Consider the following 25,570-nt stretch of genomic DNA (forward strand, 5'->3'; position numbering starts at 1 on the left):
TCTATGTATCTATCTATGTATCTATCTATCTATCTATCTATGTATCTATCTATCTATCTATCTATCTATCTATCTATCTATGTATCTATCTATCTATCTATGTATCTATCTATGTATCTATCTATGTATCTATCTATCTATGTATCTATCTATCTATCTATGTATCTATCTATGTATCTATCTATGTATCTATCTATCTATGTATCTATCTATGTATCTATCTATCTATGTATCTATCTATCTATGTATCTATCTATCTATGTATCTATCTATGTATCTATCTATCTATCTATCTATCTATCTATCTATCTATGTATCTATCTATGTATCTATCTATCTATCTATGTATCTATCTATCTATGTATCTATCTATCTATCTATCTATCTATGTATCTATCTATGTATCTATCTATGTATCTATCTATGTATCTATCTATCTATCTATCTATGTATCTATCTATCTATGTATCTATCTATGTATCTATCTATCTATCTATGTATCTATCTATCTATGTATCTATCTATGTATCTATCTATCTATGTATCTATCTATCTATCTATGTATCTATCTATGTATCTATCTATGTATCTATCTATCTATGTATCTATCTATCTATCTATCTATGTATCTATCTATGTATCTATCTATGTATCTATCTATCTATCTATGTATCTATCTATCTATGTATCTATCTATCTATGTATCTATGTATCTATCTATGTATCTATCTATCTATGTATCTATCTATCTATGTATCTATCTATGTATCTATCTATGTATCTATCTATGTATCTATCTATCTATCTATCTATCTATGTATCTATCTATCTATCTATCTATCTATCTATGTATCTATTTATCTATGTATCTATGTATCTATCTATGTATCTATCTATCTATCTATCTATGTATCTATCTATCTATCTATCTATCTATGTATCTATCTATCTATCTATCTATCTATCTATGTATCTATCTATCTATCTATGTATCTATCTATCTATCTATCTATCTATGTATCTATCTATGTATCTATGTATCTATGTATCTATCTATGTATCTATCTATCTATCTATCTATGTATCTATCTATGTATCTATCTATCTATGTATCTATGTATCTATGTATCTATCTATCTATGTATCTATCTATCTATGTATCTATCTATCTATGTATCTATCTATGTATCTATCATCTATCTATCTATCTATGTATCTATCTATCTATGTATCTATCATCTATCTATCTATGTATCTATCTATCTATGTATCTATCTATCTATGTATCTATCTATCTATGTATCTATCTATCTATCTATCTATCTATGTATCTATCTATGTATCTATCTATCTATGTATCTATCTATCTATGTATCTATGTATCTATCTATCTATCTATCTATCTATCTATCTATCTATCTATCTATGTATCTATCTATCTATCTATCTATGTATCTATCTATCTATGTATCTATCTATGTATCTATCTATGTATCTATCTATGTATCTATCTATCTATCTATGTATCTATGTATCTATTAAATGTGTAATAATAATAATAATAATAATAATAATAATAATAATAGAAGGAACTGTTGTATAAAATTAAATGTGTAATACTAATAATAATCAAGCCCACAGTTAGAACAGAAATCACCCATAGCTCTGGGTTCTGGGTTCCGTCCCCCAGCAAGGGAAAACACAAGGTCGGGGGAGCTTCCAACTGGATCAGACCGGTTCAAACCGGATCAAACTGGATCAAACCAGTGTAGACAGGTTCTAAACCGGATCCAACTGGATCAGACCATATTAAAATGGTTCCAACTGGATTTAACCAGGGTAGACAGGTTCAAAACCAGATCCAACTGGATCGACCGGATGAAAATGGTTCACACTGGATCTAACCAGCGTAGACAGGTTCAAAACCAGATCCAACGGGATTAGACCGGATCAATCTGGATCAGACCGGATCAGACCGGATCCAACTGGATCAAACCAGTGTACACTGCTTCAGAACCGTATCAAACTGGATCAGACCGGATGAAAATGGTTCCAACTGGATCTAACCAGGGTAGACAGGTTCAAAACCAGATCAAACTGGATCAGACTGGATTAAACTGGTTCAAACTGGATCTAACCAGTGTAGACAGGCTCAAAACTGGATCAAACTGGATCAGACCAGATCAGACCAGATCAGACTGAATCAAACCGGCGTAGACAGGTTCAAAACCGGATCAAACTGGATCTAACCAGTGTAGACAGGTTCAAAACCGGATCCAACTGGATCAGACCGGATGAAAATGGTTCAAACTGGATCTAACCAGGGTAGACAGGTTCAAAACCAGATCAAACTGGATCAGACTGGATTAAACTGGTTCAAACTGGATCTAACCAGTGTAGACAGGCTCAAAACTGGATCAAACTGGATCAGACCAGATCAGACCAGATCAGACTGAATCAAACCGGCGTAGACAGGTTCAAAACCGGATCAAACTGGATCTAACCAGGGTAGACATGTTCAAAACCGGATCCAACCGGATCAATCCGGATCAGACTGCTTCAAACTGGATCTAACCAGTGCAGACAGCTTCAAAACCAGATCAAACTGGATCAGACCGGATGAAAGTGAATCAAACCAGTGTAGACAGGTTCAAAAACGGATCAAACTGGATCAGACAAGATCAAACTGGATCAGACCGGATCCAACTGGATCTAACCAGTATAGACAGGTTCAAAACTGGATCAAACTGGATCTAACCGGTGTAGACATGTTCAAAACCGGATCCAACTGGATCAATCCGGATCAAACTGCTTCAAACTGGATCTAACCAATGCAGACAGCTTCAGAACCAGATCAAACTGGATCAGACCGGATGAAAATGGTTCACACTGGATCTAACCAGGGTAGACAGGTTCAAAACCGGATCAAACAAGATCAAACTGGATCAGACCGGATCCAACTGGATCTAATTAGTGTAGACAGGTTCAGATCATCTATTTATTATCTATTAATCATCTATTGATCATCTATTGATCATCTATTGATCATCTATTGATCATCTATTGATCATCTATTTTTCTCCTTATTATCTATTTATTATTTATTTATCATCTATTTATTATCTATTGATCATATCTATTGATCATCTGTTGATCATTTATTGATCATCTATTTATTATCTATTAATCATCTATTGATCATCTATTGATCATCTATTTTTCTCCTTATTATCTATTTATTATTTATTTATCATCTATTTATTATCTATTGATCATATCTATTGATCATCTATTGATCATTTATTGATCATCTATTTATTATCTATTAATCATCTATTGATCATCTATTGATCTACCTCTTATCTATTTATGATTGATTTATCATCTATTTATTATCTATTGATCATATCTATTGATCATCTATTGATCATCTGTTGATCATCTATTGATCATCTATTTTTCTCCTTATTATCTATTTATTATTTATTTATCATCTATTTGTCATCTATTGATCATCTGTTGATCATCTATTGATCATCTATTGATCATCTATTTTTCTCCTTATTATCTATTTATTATTTATTTATCATCTATTTATCATATCTATTGATCATCTGTTGATCATCTATTGATCATCTATTTTTCTCCTTATTATCTATTTATTATTTATTTATCATCTATTTATTATCTATTTATCATATCTATTGATCCCCTATTGATCATCTATTTATCATCCTTTTATCTATTTATTATCGATTTATCTATTTATTATCTATTGATCATCTATTGATCACCTATTTATCATCTATTTATTATCCATTTATCTATCATCTATTTATCATCTATTGATCATCTATTGATCTATTGATCACCTATTGATCACCTATTGATCTGTTTATCTATTTATCATCTATTGATCATCAATTTATCAATTGATCTATTGATCACCTATTGATCACCTATTGATCACCTATTGATCACCTATCTATCACCTATTGATCATCTATTGATTCCTCGCAGTTTCGTCACCTTCAGTTTTTAAAATGGCAGAAATATCTTTAATTAAATTAAAATGCCAGAAAAACACTTCGGGGTTCGGGTCGGGAAGGAAAGAGGACTCAGCACCCAGCACCCAGGGTCATGAGCACCAAGCACTGAGCACCAAGCGATGAGCACCGATGAGTAAGCACTGAGTACTGAAAACCCAGCACCCGGGGTACTGAGCACCAAGCACTGAGCACCTAGAGATGAGCACCGATTAGTAAGCACTGAGGACTTAGCACCCAGCACTCAGGGTCATGAGCACCAAGCGATGAGCACCGATGAGTAAGCACTGAGTACTGAAAACCCAGCACCCGGGGTACTGAGCACCAAGCACTGAGCACCAAGCGATGAGCACCGATGAGTAAGCACTGAGTACTTAGCACCGGGTACCCAGGGGTACTGAGCACTGATCTGTAAGCACTGAATCCTAAGCACCGGGTACTCAGGGGTACTGAGCACTGATCTGTAAGCACTGAGTACTGAGCACCGAGCACCATGCACTGATCCATAAGCACTGAGTCCTAAGCACGAGGCACCAGGGATACTGAGCACCGATCCGTAAGCACTGACTACTAAGCACTGAGCACCCAGGCGTACTGAGCACCAAGAACTAAGCACCAATCCATACACACTGAGTCCTAAGCACCGGGTACCAGGGTTACTGAGCACCAATCTGTAAGCACTTAGTACTGAGCACCGGGCACCAGGGGTACTGATCACTGAGCACCGATCCGTAAGCACTGAGTACTGAGCACCGAGCACACAGGGGTACTGAGCATCAAGCACTGAGCACCAATCCATAAGCACTGAGTCCTAAGCACCACGTACCATGCACTGATCCGTAAGCACTGAGTCCTAAGCACCTGGTACCAGGGGTACTGAGCACCAATCTGTAAGCACTGACTACTAAGCACTGAGCACCAAGGCGTACTGAGCACCGAGCACTAAGCACTGAGTCCTAAGCACCGGGTACCAGGGGTACTGAGCACCAAGCAATGATTACTGCACAGTGAGTACCGATCCTCAAGCACAGGCACCAGGGGTACTGGGCACCAAGCACTGAGCACTGATCCATAAGCACTGAGCACTGATCCATAAGCACTGAGCACTGATCCATAAGCACTGAGTCCTAAGCACCGGGCACCAGGGGTACTGAGCACCGAGCACTAAGCACCGATTAGTAAGGACTTAGTACTGAGCACAGAGCACCCAGGGGTACTGAGCACCGATCCGTAAGCACTGAGTACTAAGCACCGGGCACCCGGGATACTGAGCACCGAGCAGTAAGCACCGATTAGTGAGTACTGAGTCCTAAGCACCCAGGGTACTGAGCACCGAGCACCGATCCGTAAGCACTGAGTACTAAGCACCGAGCACCATGCACTGATCCATAAGCACTCAGTACTAAGCACCGGGCACCAGGGCTACTGAGCACCGATCCGTAAGCACTGAATCCTAAGCGTCGAGCACCCAGGGTACTGAGCATCAAGCACTGAGCACCAATCCGTAAGCACTGAGTCCTAAGCACCGGGCACCAGGGGTACTGAGCACTGAGCACTGAGCGCTGAGCACCGATCTGTAAGCACTGAGTCCTAAGCACCGAGCACTGAGCCCCGATCCATAAGCACTGAGTACTGAGCACAGGGTACCAGGGGTACTGAGCACCAAGCACTGAGCACCGATTAGTGAGTACTGAGTCCTAAGCACCCAGGTTACTGAGCACCGAGCACCAATCCGTAAGCACTGAGTAATAAGCACCAAGTACCAGGGGTACCGAGCACTGAGCACCCAGTACTGAGCTCCGAATGGGGCTCGGGGAGGAGGTGCAAAATCTGTCGTAAGAAGAAGGAAAAAATATGAAGGTAGAAATTAAATCTGTGATAAAATAATTAAAATTAATGATAAAAAATAATTATGTTATAAAAATTAAATTTGTAATAATAATAATAGAAGGAACTGTTGTATAAAAATTAAATTTGTGATAATACTAATTAAATCCATAGTTAAAATAGAAATCACCAAAATACAATAATGATAATTAATAATAAAAAGGAATAATGATGTTATAAAAATTAAATTTGTAATAATAATAATAATAGAAGGAACTATTGTATAAAAATTAAAATTGTGATAATAATACTAATTAAGTCCATAGTTAAATAGAAATCACCAAAATAAAATAATTATAATTAATAATAACAAATAATTATGTTATAAAATTTAAATTCATAATAATAATAAAACTATTGTATAAAAATTAAATGTGTGATCATCGTCCTAATCAAGTGCACAGTTGAAATAGAAATCACCAAAATACAATAATGATAATTAATAATAAAAAAGAAATAATTATGTTATAAAAATTAAATTTATAATAATCATAATAATAATAATAAAACTTGTAATAAATTAAATCTGTGATCATCGTCCTAATCAAGCCCACAGTTAGAACAGAAATCACCAATAGCTCTGGGTTCTGGGTTCCGTCCCCCAGCAAGGGAAAACACAAGGTGGGGGGAGCTTCCAACTGGATCAGACCGGTTCAAACCGGATCAAACTGGATCAAACTGGATTACACCAGTGTAGACAGGCTCTAAACCGGATCCAACTGAATGAAAACGGTTCACACTGGATCTAACCAGTGTAGACAGGTTCAAAACTGGATCCAACTGGATCAGACCAGATCAAACTGGATCAAACTGGATCATACCAGATCAAACCGGTTCAAACTGGATCAAACAAGTGTAGACAGGTTCAAAACCGGATCCAACTGGATGAAAATGGTTCACACTGGATCTAACCAGTGTAGACAGGTTCAAAACTGGATCAAACTGGATCAGACCGGATCAGACCGGATCCAACTGGATCTAACCAGTGTAGACAGGCTCAAAACTGGATCAAACTGGATCAGACCAGATCAAACTGAATCAAGCCAGTGTAGACAGGTTCAAAACCGGATCAAACTGGATCTAACCCGTGTAGACAGGTTCAAAACTGGATCCAACTGGATCAATCCGGATCAGACTGCTTCAAACTGGATCTAACCAGTGCAGACAGCTTCAAAACCAGATCAAACTGGATCAGACCGGATGACAATGGTTCACACTGGATCTAACCAGCGTAGACAGGTTCAAAACCGGATCCAACGGGATCAGACCGGATCAATCTGGATCAGACCGGATCAGACCGGATCCAACTGGATCTAACCAGTATAGACAGGTTCAAAACTGGATCAAACTGGATCTAACCAGGGTAGACATGTTCAAAACTGGATCCAACTGGATCAGACAAGATCAAACTGGATCAGACCGGATCCAACTGGATCTAATCAGTGTAGACAGGTTCAAAACTGGATCAAACTGGATCTAACCAGGGTAGACAGGTTCAAAACTGGGTCCAACTGGATCAGACCAGATCAAACTGAATCAAACCAGTATAGACAGGCTCAAAACCGGATCAAACTGGATCTAACCAGGGTAGACATGTTCAAAACTGGATCCAACTGGATCAATCCGGATCAGACTGCTTCAAACTGGATCTAACCAGTGCAGACAGCTTCAAAACCAGATCAAACTGGATCAGACCGGATGAAAGTGAATCAAACCAGTGTAGACAGGTTCAAAACCGGATCAAACTGGATCAGACAAGATCAAACTGGATCAGACCGGATCCAACTGGATCTAACCAGTGTAGACAGGTTCAGATCATCTATTTATTATCTATTAATCATCTATTGATCATCTATTGATCATCTATTTTTCTCCTTATTATCTATTTATTATTTATTTATCATCTATTTATTATCTATTGATCATATCTATTGATCATCTGTTGATCATTTATTGATCATCTATTTATTATCTATTAATCATCTATTGATCATCTATTTTTCTCCTTATTATCTATTTATTATTTATTTATCATCTATTTATTATCTATTGATCATATCTATTGATCATCTATTGATCATCTATTGATCATCTATTGATCATCTATTGATCATCTATTGATCATCTATTTTTCTCCTTATTATCTATTTATTATTTATTTATCATCTATTTATTATCTATTGATCATATCTATTGATCATCTATTGATCATCTATTAATCATCTATTGATCATCTATTGATCATCTATTTTTCTCCTTATTATCTATTTATTATTTATTTATCATCTATTTATTATCTATTGATCATATCTATTGATCATCTGTTGATCATTTATTGATCATCTATTTATTATCTATTAATCATCTATTGATCATCTATTGATCATCTATTTTTCTCCTTATTATCTATTTATCATTTATTTATCATCTATTTATTATCTATTAATCATATCTATTGATCATCTGTTGATCACCTATTGATCATCTATTTTTCTATTGATCTACTGATCATCTATTGATCACCTATTGATCATCTATTTATTATCTATTAATCATCTATTGATCATCTATTTATCTATTTATCTATTGATCACCTGTTGATCATCTATTAATTCCTCACAGTTTCGGCACCTTCAGTTTTTAAAATGGTGGAAATATCTTTAATTAAATTGAAATGCCGGAAAAACGCTTCGGGGTTCGGGTCGGGAATGAAAGAGGACTCAGCACCCAGCACCCAGGGTCATGAGCACCGAGCACTGAGCACCGAGAGATGAGCAGCAATGAGTAAGCACTGAGTACTGAGCACCCAGCACCCAGGGTCATGAGCACCAAGCGATGAGCACCGATGAGTAAGCACTGAGTACTGAACACTGGGTACGCAGGGGTACTGAGCACCGAGCACCCAGGGTCATGAGCCCCGAGCACTGAGCACCGATGAGTAAGCACTGAGTACTTAGGACAGAGCACCCAGGGGTACTGGGCACCAAGCACTGAGCACTGATCCATAAGCACTGAGTACTGAGCACCGAGCACCATGCACTGATCCGTAAGCACTCAGTACTAAGCACCGGGCACCAGGGGTACTGAGCACCAAGCACTGAGCCCCGATCCATAAGCACTGAGTCCTAAGCACCGAGCACTGAGCCCCGATCCATAAGCACTGAGTCCTAAGCACAGGGCACCAGGGGTACTGAGCACCGAGCACCCAGGGTCATGAGCACCGAGCACTGAGCACCGATCCATAAGCACTGAGTCCTAAGCACCAAGCACCATGCACTGATCCGTAAGCACTCAGTACTAAGCACCGGGCACCAGGGGTACTGAGCACTGAGCACTGAGCCCCGATCCGCAAGCACTGAGTCCTAAGCACAGGGTACCAGGGGTACTGAGCACCGAGCACTGAGCACCGATCTGTAAGCACTGAGTCCTAAGCACCAAGCACTGAGCACCGATCCATAAGCACTGAGTCCTAAGCACCAAGCACCATGCACTGATCCGTAAGCACTCAGTACTAAGCACCGGGCACCAGGGGTACTGAGCACTGAGCACTGAGCCCCGATCCGCAAGCACTGAGTCCTAAGCACAGGGTACCAGGGGTACTGAGCACCGAGCACTGAGCACCGATCCATAAGCACTGAGTCCTAAGCACCGAGCACCAGGGGTACTGAGCACCGATCCGTACGCACTGAGTACTGAGCACCGAGCACCCAGGGTACTGAGCACCGAGCACTGAGCACCAAGCGATGAGCACCGATTAGTAAGCACTGAGTACTGAGCACCCAGCACCCAGGGTCATGAGTTCCAAGCGATGAGCACCGATGAGTAAGCACTGAGTACTTAGCATCAGGCACCCAGGGGTACTGAGCACCGAGCACCCAGGGTACTGAGCACCGAGCAATGAGCACCGAGCAATGAGCACTGACTCCTGAGCCGTAAGCACTGAGTCCTAAGCATCGAGTACCAGGGGTACTGAGCACCGATCCGTAAGCACTGAGTAGTAAGCACTGAGCACCCAGGGGTACTGAGCATCGAGAACTGAGCACCAATCCATAAGCACTGAGTCCTAAGCACCAAGCACCATGCACTGATCCGTAAGCACTCAGTACTAAGCACTGGGCACCAGGGCTACTGAGCACCGATCCATAAGCACTGAGTCCTAAGCATCGAGCACCCAGGGTACTGAGCACCGAGCACTGAGCACCAAGCGATGAGCACCGATTAGTAAGCACTGAGTACTTAGCATCAGGCACCCAGGGGTACTGAGCACCAAGCACCCAGGGTACTGAGCACCGAGCACTGAGCACCGAGCAATGAGCACTGACTCCTGAGCCGTAAGCACTGAGTCCTAAGCACCGGGCACCAGGGGTACTGAGCACTGAGCACTGAGCCCCGATCCATAAGCACTGAGTCCTAAGCACCGAGCACTGAGCCCCGATCCATAAGCACTGAGTCCTAAGCACAGGGTACCAGGGGTACTGAGCACGGAGCACTGAGCACCGATCTGTAAGCACTGAGTCCTAAGCACAGGGTACCAGGGGTACTGAGCACGGAGCACTGAGCACCGATCCGTAAGCACTGAGTCCTAAGCACCAAGCACCGAGCACCGATCCGTAAGCACTGAGTCCTAAGCACCGGGCACCAGGGGTACTGAGCACCGAGCACTGAGCACCAATCTGTAAGCACTGAGTCCTAAGCACCAAGCACCGAGCACCGATCCGTAAGCACTGAGTCCTAAGCACCGGGCACCAGGGGTACTGAGCACTGAGCACCCAGGGGTACTGAGCACTGAGCACCAATCCGTAAGCACTGAGTACTAAGCACCGAGCACCAGGGGTACTGAGCACTGAGTCCTAAGCACCGAGCACTGAGCCCCGATCCATAAGCACTGAGTACTGAGCACAGGGTACCAGGGGTACTGAGCACCGAGCACTGAGCACCGAGCACTGAGCACCGATCCATAAGCACTGAGTCCTAAGCACCGAGCACTGAGCCCCGATCCATAAGCACTGAGTCCTAAGCACCGGGCACCAGGGGTACTGAGCACTGAGCCCCGATCCGCAAGCACTGAGTCCTAAGCACCGGGTACCAAGGTACCAAGCACCGAGTACTGAGCACCGATTCATAAGCACTAAATACTGAGCACTGGGCACCAGGGGTACTGAGCACCAAGCACTGAGCACTGAGCACCGATCTGTAAGCACTGAGTCCTAAGCGCCACGTACCAGGGGTACTGGGCACTGAGCACTGAGCCCTGATCTGCAAGCACTGAGTCCTAAGCACCAAACACCGAGCACCGATCCGTAAGCACTGAGTCCTAAGCACCAGGCACCAGGGGTACTGAGCACCGAGCACTGAGCCCCGATCCGTAAGCACTGAGTACTGAGCACCGAGCACTGAGCCCCGATCCATAAGCACTGAGTACTAAGCACAGGGTACCAGGGGTACTGAGCACCGAGCACTGAGCACCGATCCGTAAGCACTGAGTCCTAAGCACCAGGCACCAGGGGTACTGAGCACCGAGCACTAAGCACCGATTAGTGAGTACTGAGTCCTAAGCACCCAGGGTACTGAGCACCGAGCACCAATCCGTAAGCACTGAGTAATAAGCACCAAGTACCAGGGGTACCGAGCACTGAGCACCCAGTACTGAGCTCCGAACGGGGCTCGGGGAGGAGGCGCAAAATCTGTCCTAAGAAGAAGGAAAAAATATGAAGGTAGAAATTAAATCTGTGATAAAATAATTAAAATTAATGATAAAAAATAATTATGTTATAAAAATTAAATTTGTAATAATAATAATAGAAGGAACTATTGTATAAAAATTAAATTTGTGATAATAATACTAATTAAGTCCACAGTTAAAATAGAAATCACCAAAATACAATAATGATAATTAATAATAAAAAGGAATAATGATGTTATAAAAATTAAATTTGTAATAATAATAATAATAGAAGGAACTGTTGTATAAAAATTAAATTTGTGATAATACTAATTAAGTTCATAGTTAAAATAGAAATAACCAAAATAAAATAATGATAATTAATAATAAAAAGAAATAGTGATGTTACAAAAATTAAATTTATCATCATAATAATAAAACTATTGTAATAAATTCAATGTGTGCTCATCGTCCTAATCAAGTCCACAGTTTAAACAGAAATCACCAAAATAAAATAATTATAATTAATAATAAAATATAATTACGTTATAAAAATTAAATTTATAATAATAGAAGGAACTATTGTATAAAAATTAAATTTGTGATAATAATACTAATTAAGTCCACAGTTGAAACAGAAATAACCAAAATAAAATAATGATAATTAATAATAAAAAAATAATGATGTTATAAAATTAAATTTATCATAATAATAATAGAAGGAACTATTGTATAAAAATTAAATTTGTGATAATAATACTAATTAAGTCCATAGTTAAAATACAAATAACCAAAATAAAATAATTATAATTAATAATAAAAAAATAATTATGTTATAAAAATTAAATTTATAATAATAATAATAGAAGGAACTATTGTATAAAAATTAAATTTGTGATAATAATACTAATTAAGTCCATAGTTGAAATAACCAAAATAAAATAATGAAAATTAATAATAAAAAGAAATAATGTTATAAAAATTAAATTTATCATAATAATAATAGAAGGAACTGTTGTATAAAAATTAAATTTGTGATAATAATACTAATTAAGTCCATAGTTGAAATAACCAAAATAAAATAATGAAAATTAATAATAAAAAGAAATAATGTTATAAAAATTAAATTTATCATAATAATAATAGAAGGAACTGTTGTATAAAAATTAAATTTGTAATACTAATACTAATTAAGTCCATAGTTGAAATCACCAAAATAAAATAATTATAATTAATGATAAAAAATAATTATGTTATAAAAATTAAATTTGTAATAATAATAATAATAGAAGGAACTATTGTATAAAAATTAAATTTGTAATACTAATACTAATCAAGTCCATAGTTGAAATAGAAATCACCAAAATAAAATAATTAAAATTAATGATAAAAAATAATTATGTTATAAAAATTAAATTTGTAGTAATAATAGAAAAAACTATTGTATAAAAATTAAATTTGTGATAATACTAATTAAGTCCATAGTGAAAATAGAAATAACCAAAATAAAATAATTATAATTAATAATAACAAATAATTATGTTATAAAATTTAAATTCATAATAATAATAAAACTATTGTATAAAAATTAAATGTGTGATCATCGTCCTAATCAAGTGCACAGTTGAAATAGAAATCACCAAAATACAATAATGATAATTAATGATAAAAAAGAAATAATTATGTTATAAAAATTAAATTTATAATAATCATAATAATAATAATAAAACTTGTAATAAATTAAATCTGTGATCATCGTCCTAATCAAGTCCACAGTTAGAACAGAAATCACCCATAGGCTCTGGGTTCTGGGTTCCGTCCCCCAGCAAGGGAAAACACAAGGGGGAGGAGCTTCCAACTGGATCAGACCGGATCAAACAGGATCAAACTGGATTAAACCAGTGTAGACATGTTTAAAACCGGATCCAACGGGATCAGACCAGATCAATCTGGATCAGACCGGATCAGACCGGATCCAACTGGATCTAACTAGTATAGACAGGTTCAAAACTGGATCCAACTGGATCAAACCAGATCAAACTGCTTCAAACTGGATTCTAACCAATGCAGACAGCTTCAAAACCAGATCAAACTGGATCAGACCGGATGAAAATGGTTCACACTGGATCTAACCAGTGTAGACAGGTTCAAAACTGGATCAAACTGGATCAGACCAGATCAGACCAGATCAAACTGAATCAAACCGGCGTAGACAGGTTCAAAACCGGATCAAACTGGATCAGACCAGATCAAACTGGACCAAACCAGTGTAGACAGGTTCAAAACCGGATCCAACTAGATCAGACCGGATCAGGCTGGTTCAAACTGAATCTAACCAGGGTAGACATGTTCTAAACCGGATCAAACTGGATCAGACCAGATCAAACTGAATCAAACCAGTATAGACAGGCTCAAAACCGGATCAAACTGGATCTAACCAGGGTAGACATGTTCAAAACTGGATCCAACTGGATCAATCCGGATCAGACTGCTTCAAACTGGATCTAACCAGTGCAGACAGCTTCAAAACCAGATCAAACTGGATCAGACCAGATCAAACTGGACCAAACCAGTGTAGACAGGTTCAAAACCGGATCCAACTAGATCAGACCGGATCAGGCTGGTTCAAACTGAATCTAACCAGGGTAGACAGGTTCTAAACCGGATCAAACTGGATCAGACCAGATCAAACTGAATCAAACCAGTATAGACAGGCTCAAAACCGGATCAAACTGGATCTAACCAGGGTAGACATGTTCAAAACTGGATCCAACTGGATCAATCCGGATCAGACTGCTTCAAACTGGATCTAACCAGTGCAGACAGCTTCAAAACCAGATCAAACTGGATCAGACCAGATCAAACTGGACCAAACCAGTGTAGACAGGTTCAAAACCGGATCCAACTAGATCAGACCGGATCAGGCTGGTTCAAACTGAATCTAACCAGGGTAGACAGGTTCTAAACCGGATCAAACTGGATCAGACCAGATCAAACTGAATCAAACCAGTATAGACAGGCTCAAAACCGGATCAAACTGGATCTAACCAGGGTAGACATGTTCAAAACTGGATCCAACTGGATCAATCCGGATCAGACTGCTTCAAACTGGATCTAACCAGTGCAGACAGCTTCAAAACCAGATCAAACTGGATCAGACCAGATCAAACTGGACCAAACCAGTGTAGACAGGTTCAAAACCGGATCCAACTAGATCAGACCGGATCAGGCTGGTTCAAACTGAATCTAACCAGGGTAGACAGGTTCTAAACCGGATCAAACTGGATCAGACCAGATCAAACTGAATCAAACCAGTATAGACAGGCTCAAAACCGGATCAAACTGGATCTAACCAGGGTAGACATGTTCAAAACTGGATCCAACTGGATCAATCCGGATCAGACTGCTTCAAACTGGATCTAACCAGTGCAGACAGCTTCAAAACCAGATCAAACTGGATCAGACCAGATCAAACTGGACCAAACCAGTGCAGACAGCTTCAAAACCGGATCAAACTGGATCAGACCAGATCAAACTGAATCAAACCAGTATAGACAGGCTCAAAACCGGATCAAACTGGATCTAACCAGGGTAGACATGTTCAAAACTGGATCCAACTGGATCAATCCGGATCAGACTGCTTCAAACTGGATCTAACCAGTGCAGACAGCTTCAAAACCAGATCAAACTGGATCAGACCAGATGAAAATGAATCAAACCAGTGTAGACAGGTTCAAAACCGGATCCAACTGGATCAGACAAGATCAAACCGGATCAGACCGGATCCAACTGGATCTAACCAGTGTAGACAGGTTCAAAACCGGATCCAACTGGATCAGACTGGATTAAACTGGTTCAAACTGGATCAAACCAGGGTAGACAGGTTCTAAACCGGATCCAACTGGATCAGACCGGATGAAACTGGTTCAAACCAGTGTAGACAGGTTCATGTCTCACTCACACGAAGATGTCGTCGCGATCCAGGATGCTGCTCAGCGGGTCGTCCAGCTGGTAGAGTTTGTAGAAACGGTGACTGAAGACGTCGGCCACGATCATCTGCGGACGGGAGCAGGGGGTCGGATTTATTTATTGTGTATGCGATATTCTAATTATTTATTATGTATACAATATTCTGATTTATTTATTATTTATACAATATTCTGATTTATTTATTGTGTATAAAATATTCTGATTTATTTATTATTTATACAATATTCTAATTATTATTTATACAATATTCTGATTTATTTATTGTGTATGCAATATTCTAATTTATTTATTGTGTATGCGATATTCTGATTTATTTATTGTGTATGCAATATTCTAATTATTTTATATTTATACAATATTCTAATTTATTTATTGTGTATGCGATATTCTGATTTATTTAATGTGTATACAATATTCTAATTTATTTATTGTGTATGCAATATTCTAATTTATTTAATGTGTATACAATATTCTAATTTATTTATTATGTGTACAATATTCTGATTTATTTATTATGTATACAATATTCTAATTATTTTATATTTATTTATCATGTATAAAATAGTCTGATTTTATATTTATTTATTATGTATAAAATATTCTGATTTATTTATTGTGTACACAATATTCTGATTTATTTATTATTTATACAATATTCTGATTTATTTATTGTGTATGCAATATTCTAATTTATTTATTATTTATACAATATTCTAATTTATTTATTGTGTATGCGATATTCTGATTTATTTATTATTTATACAATATTCTAATTTATTTATTATTTATACAATATTCTGATTTATTTATTGTGTATACAATATTCTGATTTATTGTGTATACAATATTCTGATTTATTTATTATTTATACAATATTCTAATTTATTTATTGTGTATACAATATTCTGATTTATTTATTGTGTATACAATATTCTGATTTATTTATTGTGTATACAATATTCTGATTTATTTATTGTGTATACAATATTCTGATTTATTTATTATGTATACAATATTCTGATTTATTTATTATTTATACAATATTCTAATTTATTTACTTATTGTGTGTATAATATTCTAATTTATTTATTATGCATACAATAGTCTAATTTTATATTTATTTATTATGCATGCAATATTCTGATTTATTTATTTATTATTTATACAATATTCTAAATTATTATGTATACAATATTCTAATTCATTTATTATACATACAATATTCTATTTTATTTATTTATTTTCCATACAATATTCTAATTTATTTATTTATTATTTATACAATACTCTAAATTATTTATTATATATACAATATTCTAATTCATTTATTATGTATACAATATTCTAATTTTATATTTTATTATGTATACAATATCCTAATTTTTATATTTATTATGTATACAACATTCTAATTTATTTATTATGTATGCAGTATTCTAATTTTATTTTATATTTATTTATTATGTACACAATATTCTAATTTATTTATTTATTATGTACACAATATTCTGATTTATTTATTTATTATGTATACAATATTCTGTCTGCATGTGTGCCCGTGGGCCAGCAGAGGGCGCCAGACCCCATCACAGAAGGTACTGAGTCACCCTGGGGTTGCCGGGACTCGAACTCAGGACCCGCCTGGGAACTCTTTTTTTATTAAGATTTATTGATTGATTGATTGATTATGTGTACAGTGTTCTGTCTGCACAGGCGCCCGTGGGTCAGAGGAGGGCGCCAGATCCACCCTGGGGTGGTCGGGACTCGAACTCAGGTCCTCTGGAGGAGCCGGCGGTGCTCTGACCACTGAGCCATCTCTCCAGCCCCCTTGTTTTTATTTATTTATTAACTTATTTATTTATTTATATTTTTTATTTATTTATATTTATTTATATTTTATTTATTTTTAGTTATTTATTTATTTATTATTTTTATTTTATTTATTATTATTTATTATTTTATTTATATTTATATTATATTTATTGTTTTATTTATTATTTATTAATTTATTTATATATTTATTTATTATTTTTATATTATCTATTATTATTTATTAACTTATTTATTTACATTTATTTATATTTTATTTATTTTTATTTATTTAGTTAGGTATTTTTGTTTTATTTATTATTATTTATTATTTTATTTATATTTATGTATGTATGACGTATTTATTTATATTTTTATTTTATTTATTTTTATTTATTATTATTTATTTATTTTTATTTATGCATTTATTTATTGTTTATTTTTATTTATTTTTATTTATTTATTATTTTTATTTTTATTTATTTATTATTTTTATTTTATTTATTGCTATTTATTATTTTATTTATTTATTATTTTTATTTTATTCATTATTATTTATTATTCTATTTATTTATATTTTATTAATTAATTTATTTATTTATATTTATTTATATTTTTATTTTATTTATTTTTATTGATTTGTTTATTTATTTATTTTTATTTATGTATTTATTTATTTATTGTTTATTTTTATTTTATTTATTTTTATTTATGTATGTATGTATATATGCATTTATATTTTTATTTTATTTAGTTATTTTTATTTTTGTTCTATTTATTATTTTATTTATATTTATATTTATGTATGTATGTATTTATATTTTTATTTTATTTATTATTATTTATTTTTATTTATGCATTTATTTATTGTTTATTTTTATTTATTTATATTTATTTATTCATTTATTTCCCTCTTTCCTGGAAAACCCCTTCCCCGCCTCCCGCGGCCTCACCTTGTCGGGCGCGACGCCCGTGTGGGTGGACAGCGCCACGCAGAGGTCGGAAACGTTGCCTTTCTTGGGGACCACGACGCGGTGCTGCGGGAGGGAGAGCGGAGGAGGGAGGTGAGCGCGGGGGACGGGGGGATTAGAATACTGCATGCATAATAAATAGATAAATTAGAATATTGCATGTATAATAAATAGATAAACAAATATGAAAATTAGCATACTGTATGCATAATAAATAGATAAATTAGAATATTGCGTGCATAATAAATAAATGTAAAATTTAGAATAGTTTATGCATAATAAATATAAAAATTAGAATGTTGCATACATAATAAATAAATAGATATAAAATTAGAATATTGTTTGCATAATAAATATAAAATGAGAATATTTCATACATAATGAATAAATAAATATAAAATTAGAGTATTGTTTGCATAATGGATAGATATGAAATTAGAATATTGCATACATAATGAATAAATAAATATAAAATTTTAAATATTATTTGCATAATAAATCAATATAAAAATTAGAATATTGTATGCATAATGAATGAATAAATAAATGTAAATTTAAAATATGGTATACATAATAAATAAGTAAACATAACATTTAATATGTTGTATGCATAATCAACAAATAAATATAAAATTAGAATATCGCATACATAATAAATAAGTGTAAAATTTAGAATGTCTTATGCATAATAAATATAAAAATTAGAATAGTGTATATATAGTGAATGAATGAATCAATATTATAAATTAGAATATTGTAGACATGATAAATAAATGTAAAATTAAAATATTGTATCCATAATAAATATAAAATTAGAATACCGCACACATAATAAATACATATAAAATTAGAATCTTGTAGATATAATAAATAAATAAATTATAATATTACATACATAATAAATATAAAATCAGAATATCATGCACACAATAAATAAATATAAAATTATAATGCCGCGTGCATAATAAACATAAAATTAGAATACTGTATGCATAATAAATACATATAAAATTAGAATACTGTAGATATAATAAATATAAAATTATAATATTGCATGCATGATAAACATAAAATTAGAATAATGCACACATAATAAATATAAAATTAGAACATCGCACGCATAGTACATATAAAATTATAATATCGCACGCATAACGAATGTAAAATTATAATATTGCATGCATAATAAATATAAAATTAGAATGCTGTGCGCATAATGAATGTAAAATTAGAATAATGCACACATAATAAATATAAAATTATAATATTGCGTGCATAATAAATATAACATTAGAATACTGCACACAAAATAAATAAATATAAATATTAGAATATTGTATACATACTAAATAAATGTAAAATTAGAATATTGCATACAAAATAAATAAAATAAAATTAGAATATTGTAGATATAATAAATAAAGTATAATATTGCATGCATAATAAATATAAAATTATAATATTGCAGACACCATACATAAATATCAAAATTAGAATATTGTATACATAATAAATATAAAATTAGAATACTGTGTGCATAATAAATATAAAATTATAAGGTCGCGTGCATAATGAATGTAAAATTAGAATATTGCATACATAATAAATATAAAATTAGAATACTGCACACATAATAAATAAATATAAATATTAGCATATTGTATACATAATAAATAAATGTAAAATTAGAATATTGTATACATAATAAATAAATGTAAAATGATAATATTGCATGCATAATAAATATAAAATTAGAATAATGCACACATAATAAATGTAAAATCAGAATATCGCACACATAATAAATGTAAAATCAGAATATCGCATGCATAATAAATATAAAATTAGAATACCGCACACATAATAAATACATATAAAATTAGAATATTGTACACATAATAATTATAAAATTATAATATTGCAGACACAATAAATAAATATAAAAATTAGAATATTGTAGACATAATAAATTATAATATTCCGTGCATAATAAATATAAAATTAGAACATCGCATGCATAATAAATATAAAATTAGAATACTGCACACATAATAAATATATATAAATATTAGAATATTGTACACAAAGTAAATAAATGTAAAATTAGAATACTGCACACATAATAAATATATATAAAATTATAATACCACGTGCATAATAAATATAAAATCAGAATATTACATACATAATAAATCAATATAAAATTCAGATTATTGCATGCATAATAAATATAAAATTATAATATTGCATACATAATAAATAAATATAAAAATTAGAATATTGCATACATAATAAATATAAAATTAGAATACTGCACACATAATAAATAAATATAAATATTAGAATATTGTATACATAATAAATAAATGTAAAATTATAATATTGCATGCATAATGAATGTAAAATCAGAATATTGCACGCATGATAAATATAAAATTAGAATATCGCATGCATAATGAATATAAAATTAGCATATCACATAATGAATATAAAATTAGCATATCACGTAACGAATATATAAAATCAGCCCACGCCCCCACCTGCTCGGGCTTGCGGCGCGGGTCCATGGCCACGAAGAAAACCTCGAGGACGCGGCGCGCGCTCACGGGCAGCGGGACGCTGAGGTGGCAGAAGGGGTCGAAGGTCACGGACACGTGGCCGCAGTCGGGGCAGACCAGCGTCGACCGGAACAGACCGTGGAACGTGTCCACGATGACGGAGTCGTTCCGCAGCCTGTGGTTCCGCCAGGCCTCCTGGGCCACTTCCTGTGGGGTCACAGCGGGGTCAGGGGTCACGAGGGGTCAGGAGGGGTCAGGGGTCAGGGGGTCAGGGGGTCAGGGGAAGAGGCCGTGGAACGTGTCCACGATGACGGAGTCGTTGAGCAGCTTGTGGTTCCGCCAGGCCTCCTGGGCCACTTCCTGTGGGGTCACAGCGGGGTCAGGGGTCACGGCGGGGTCACGGCGGGGTCAGGGGGTCAGGGGGTCAGGGGAAGAGGCCGTGGAACGTGTCCACGATGACGGAGTCGTTGCGCAGCCTGTGGTTCCGCCAGGCCTCCTGGGCCACTTCCTGTGGGGTCACAGCGGGGTCAGGGGTCAGGGGTCAGGGGGTCAGGGGAAGAGGCCGTGGAACGTGTCCACGATCACGGAGTCGTTGCGCAGCTTGTGGTTCCGCCAGGCCTCCTGGGCCACTTCCTGTGGGGTCACAGCGGGGTCAGGGGTCAGGATGGGTCACAGCGGGGTCACGGCGGGGTCAGGGGTCAGGGGGTCAGGGGAAGAGGCCGTGGAACGTGTCCACGATCACGGAGTCGTTGCGCAGCCTGTGGTTCCGCCAGGCCTCCTGGGCCACTTCCTGTGGGGTCACAGCGGGGTCAGGGGTCAGGAGGGGTCACGGCGGGGTCAGGGGTCAGGGGTCAGGGGGTCAGGGGAAGAGGCCGTGGAACGTGTCCACGATGACGGAGTCGTTGCGCAGCCTGTGGTTCCGCCAGGCCTCCTGGGCCACTTCCTGTGGGGTCACAGCGGGGTCAGGGGTCACGGCGGGGTCAGGGGTCAGGGGGTCAGGGGAAGAGGCCGTGGAACGTGTCCACGATCACGGAGTCGTTGCGCAGCTTGTGGTTCCGCCAGGCCTCCTGGGCCACTTCCTGTGGGGTCACAGCGGGGTCAGGGGTCAGGATGGGTCACAGCGGGGTCACGGCGGGGTCAGGGGTCAGGGGGTCAGGGGAAGAGGCCGTGGAACGTGTCCACGATCACGGAGTCGTTGCGCAGCCTGTGGTTCCGCCAGGCCTCCTGGGCCACTTCCTGTGGGGTCACAGCGGGGTCAGGGGTCAGGAGGGGTCACGGCGGGGTCAGGGGTCAGGGGTCAGGGGGTCAGGGGAAGAGGCCGTGGAACGTGTCCACGATCACGGAGTCGTTGCGCAGCCTGTGGTTCCGCCAGGCCTCCTGGGCCACTTCCTGTGGGGTCACAGCGGGGTCAGGGGTCAGGAGGGGTCACGGCGGGGTCAGGGGGTCAGGGGTCAGGGGGTCAGGGGAAGAGGCCGTGGAACGTGTCCACGATCACGGAGTCGTTGCGCAGCCTGTGGTTCCGCCAGGCCTCCTGGGCCACTTCCTGTGGGGTCACAGCGGGGTCAGGGGTCAGGAGGGGTCACGGCGGGGTCAGGGGTCAGGGGTCAGGGGGTCAGGGGAAGAGGCCGTGGAACGTGTCCACGATGACGGAGTCGTTGCGCAGCCTGTGGTTCCGCCAGGCCTCCTGGGCCACTTCCTGTGGGGTCACAGCGGGGTCAGGGGTCACGGCGGGGTCAGGGGTCAGGGGGTCAGGGGAAGAGGCCGTGGAACGTGTCCACGATCACGGAGTCGTTGCGCAGCTTGTGGTTCCGCCAGGCCTCCTGGGCCACTTCCTGTGGGGTCACAGCGGGGTCAGGGGTCAGGATGGGTCACAGCGGGGTCACGGCGGGGTCAGGGGTCAGGGGGTCAGGGGAAGAGGCCGTGGAACGTGTCCACGATCACGGAGTCGTTGCGCAGCCTGTGGTTCCGCCAGGCCTCCTGGGCCACTTCCTGTGGGGTCACAGCGGGGTCAGGGGTCAGGAGGGGTCACGGCGGGGTCAGGGGTCAGGGGTCAGGGGGTCAGGGGAAGAGGCCGTGGAACGTGTCCACGATCACGGAGTCGTTGCGCAGCCTGTGGTTCCGCCAGGCCTCCTGGGCCACTTCCTGTGGGGTCACAGCGGGGTCAGGGGTCAGGAGGGGTCACGGCGGGGTCAGGGGGTCAGGGGTCAGGGGGTCAGGGGAAGAGACCGTGGAACGTGTCCACGATCACGGAGTCGTTGCGCAGCTTGTGGTTCCGCCAGGCCTCCTGGGCCACTTCCTGTGGGGTCACAGCGGGGTCAGGGGTCACGGCGGGGTCAGGGGTCAGGGGTCAGGGGGTCAGGGGAAGAGACCGTGGAACGTGTCCACGATCACGGAGTCGTTGCGCAGCCTGTGGTTCCGCCAGGCCTCCTGGGCCACTTCCTGTGGGGTCACAGCGGGGTCAGGGGTCACGGCGGGGTCAGGGGGTCAGGGGTCAGGGGTCAGGGGAAGAGGCCGTGGAACGTGTCCACGATGACGGAGTCGTTGCGCAGCTTGTGGTTCCGCCAGGCCTCCTGGGCCACTTCCTGTGGGGTCACAGGGGTCAGGGGTCAGGAGGGGTCACGGCGGGGTCAGGGGTCAGGAGGGGTAACAGCGGGGTCACAGCGGGGTCACGGCGGGGTCACGGCGAGGTCAGGGCAGGGGCAGGGGAGGTCACAGCGGGGTCAGGGGGGTCACGGCGGGGTCGGGGGGATCACGGCGGGGTCAGGGGAGGTCACATCGGGGTCAGGGCGTCACAGCGGGGTCACGGAGGGGTCAGGGCTGTCACGGGGGAGTCAGGGGGGTCACAGCAGGGTCATGGAGGGGTCAGGGGGGTCACGGGGTCAGGGGGGTCACGGCAGTGTCAGGGTGGGGTCACGGCAGGGTCAGGGTGGGGTCAGGGCGGGGTCACAGTGGGGTCATGGCAGAGTCAGGGTGGGGTTGGGGGGGTCACGGCGGGGTCAGGGTGGGGTCACGGCGGGTCACAGCGGGGTCAGGGCGGTCATGGCAGGGTCATGGAGGGTTCAGGGCGGAGTCAGGGAGGGGTCAGGGCGGGGTCAGGGTGGGGTCAAGGGGGTCACGGCAGGGTCAGGGCGGGGTCAGGGCGGGGTCAGGGGGGTCAGGGCGGGGTCAGGGGGGTCACGGCGGGGTCACAGCGGGGTCATGGCAGGGTAAGGAGGGGTCAGGAGGAGTCAGGGGGGTCAGAAGGGGTCACAGCGGCGTCAGGCGGGGTCAGGGTGGGGTCACGGTGGGTCACAGCGGGGTCATGGCAGAGTCAGGGTGGGGTTGGGGGGGTCACAGCGGGGTCAGGGTGGGGTCACGGTGGGTCACAGCGGGGTCAGGGCGGGGTCAGGGGGGTCAGCGGGAGTCAGGGGGGTCACGGCGGGGTCAGGGGGGGTCACGGCGGGGTCATGGCGGGGTCAGGGGGGTCATGGCGGGGTCAGGGGGGTCACGGCGGGGTCATGGGGGGTCACAGTGGGGTTACGGTGGGGTCAGGGGGGTCACGGCGGGGTCACGGCGGGGTCAGGGGGTCAGGGGTCAGGGGAAGAGGCCGTGGAACGTGTCCACGATCACGGAGTCGTTCCGCAGCCTGTGGTTCCGCCAGGCCTCCTGGGCCACTTCCTGTGGGGTCACAGCGGGGTCAGGGGTCAGGAGGGGTCACGGCGGGGTCAGGGGGTCAGAGGTCAGGGGGGTCAGGGGAAGAGGCCGTGGAACGTGTCCACAATCACGGAGTCGTTGCGCAGCTTGTGGTTCTGCCAGGCCTCCTGGGCCACTTCCTGTGGGGTCACAGCGGGGTCAGGGGTCAGGAGGGGTCACGGCGGGGTCAGGGGGTCAGGGGTCAGGGGAAGAGGCCGTGGAACGTGTCCACGATCACGGAGTCGTTGCGCAGCCTGTGGTTCCGCCAGGCCTCCTGGGCCACTTCCTGTGGGGTCACAGCGGGGTCAGGGGTCAGGAGGGGTCAGGGGTCAGGGGTCAGGGGGGTCAGGGGAAGAGGCCGTGGAACGTGTCCACGATCACGGAGTCGTTGCGCAGCTTGTGGTTCCGCCAGGCCTCCTGGGCCACTTCCTGTGGGGGTCACAGCGGGGTCAGGGGTCAGGAGGGGTCACGGCGGGGTCAGGGGTCAGGGGTCAGGGGAAGAGGCCGTGGAACGTGTCCACGATCACGGAGTCGTTGCGCAGCTTGTGGTTCCGCCAGGCCTCCTGGGCCACTTCCTGTGGGGTCACAGCGGGGTCAGGGGTCAGGAGGGGTCACGGCGGGGTCAGGGGTCAGGGGTCAGGGGGTCAGGGGAAGAGGCCGTGGAACGTGTCCACGATCACGGAGTCGTTGCGCAGCTTGTGGTTCCGCCAGGCCTCCTGGGCCACTTCCTGTGGGGTCACAGCGGGGTCAGGGGTCAGGAGGGGTCAGGGGGTCAGGGGGTCAGGGGGTCAGGGGTCGAGACCGTGGAACGTGTCCACGATCACGGAGTCGTTGCGCAGCTTGTGGAGGGGTCAGGGGGGTCACGGCGGGGTCACGGGGGGTCACGGCGGGGTTGGGGGGGTCACGGCGGGGTCACGGCGGGGTCAGGGGTTCACGGCGGGGTCAGGGGGATCATGGCGGGGTCAGGGGGGTCAC

The 25,570-nt window shown here is 40.7% G+C and overlaps 1 protein-coding gene across 1 annotated transcript in view; it reads right to left on the bottom strand.

Moving 5' to 3' along the window:
- The window catches only part of LOC142842013 (ubiquitin carboxyl-terminal hydrolase 11-like), a 111,201-nt gene that overhangs the window by 55,723 nt on the left and 29,908 nt on the right, over positions 1–25,570 (bottom strand). The window contains exons 10-12 of the mRNA XM_075959001.1: positions 20,906–21,130; positions 18,348–18,431; positions 15,557–15,651 (exon numbers count right to left, since the gene is read on the bottom strand). Coding sequence (XP_075815116.1) covers positions 15,557–15,651; positions 18,348–18,431; positions 20,906–21,130 — 404 coding nt within the window. The remainder of the gene's footprint in view (positions 1–15,556; positions 15,652–18,347; positions 18,432–20,905; positions 21,131–25,570) is intronic.

The sequence above is a fragment of the Microtus pennsylvanicus genome, chromosome Y, assembly GCF_037038515.1.
Source record: "Microtus pennsylvanicus isolate mMicPen1 chromosome Y, mMicPen1.hap1, whole genome shotgun sequence".
In the NCBI taxonomy this organism is placed as follows: Eukaryota; Metazoa; Chordata; class Mammalia; order Rodentia; family Cricetidae; genus Microtus; species Microtus pennsylvanicus.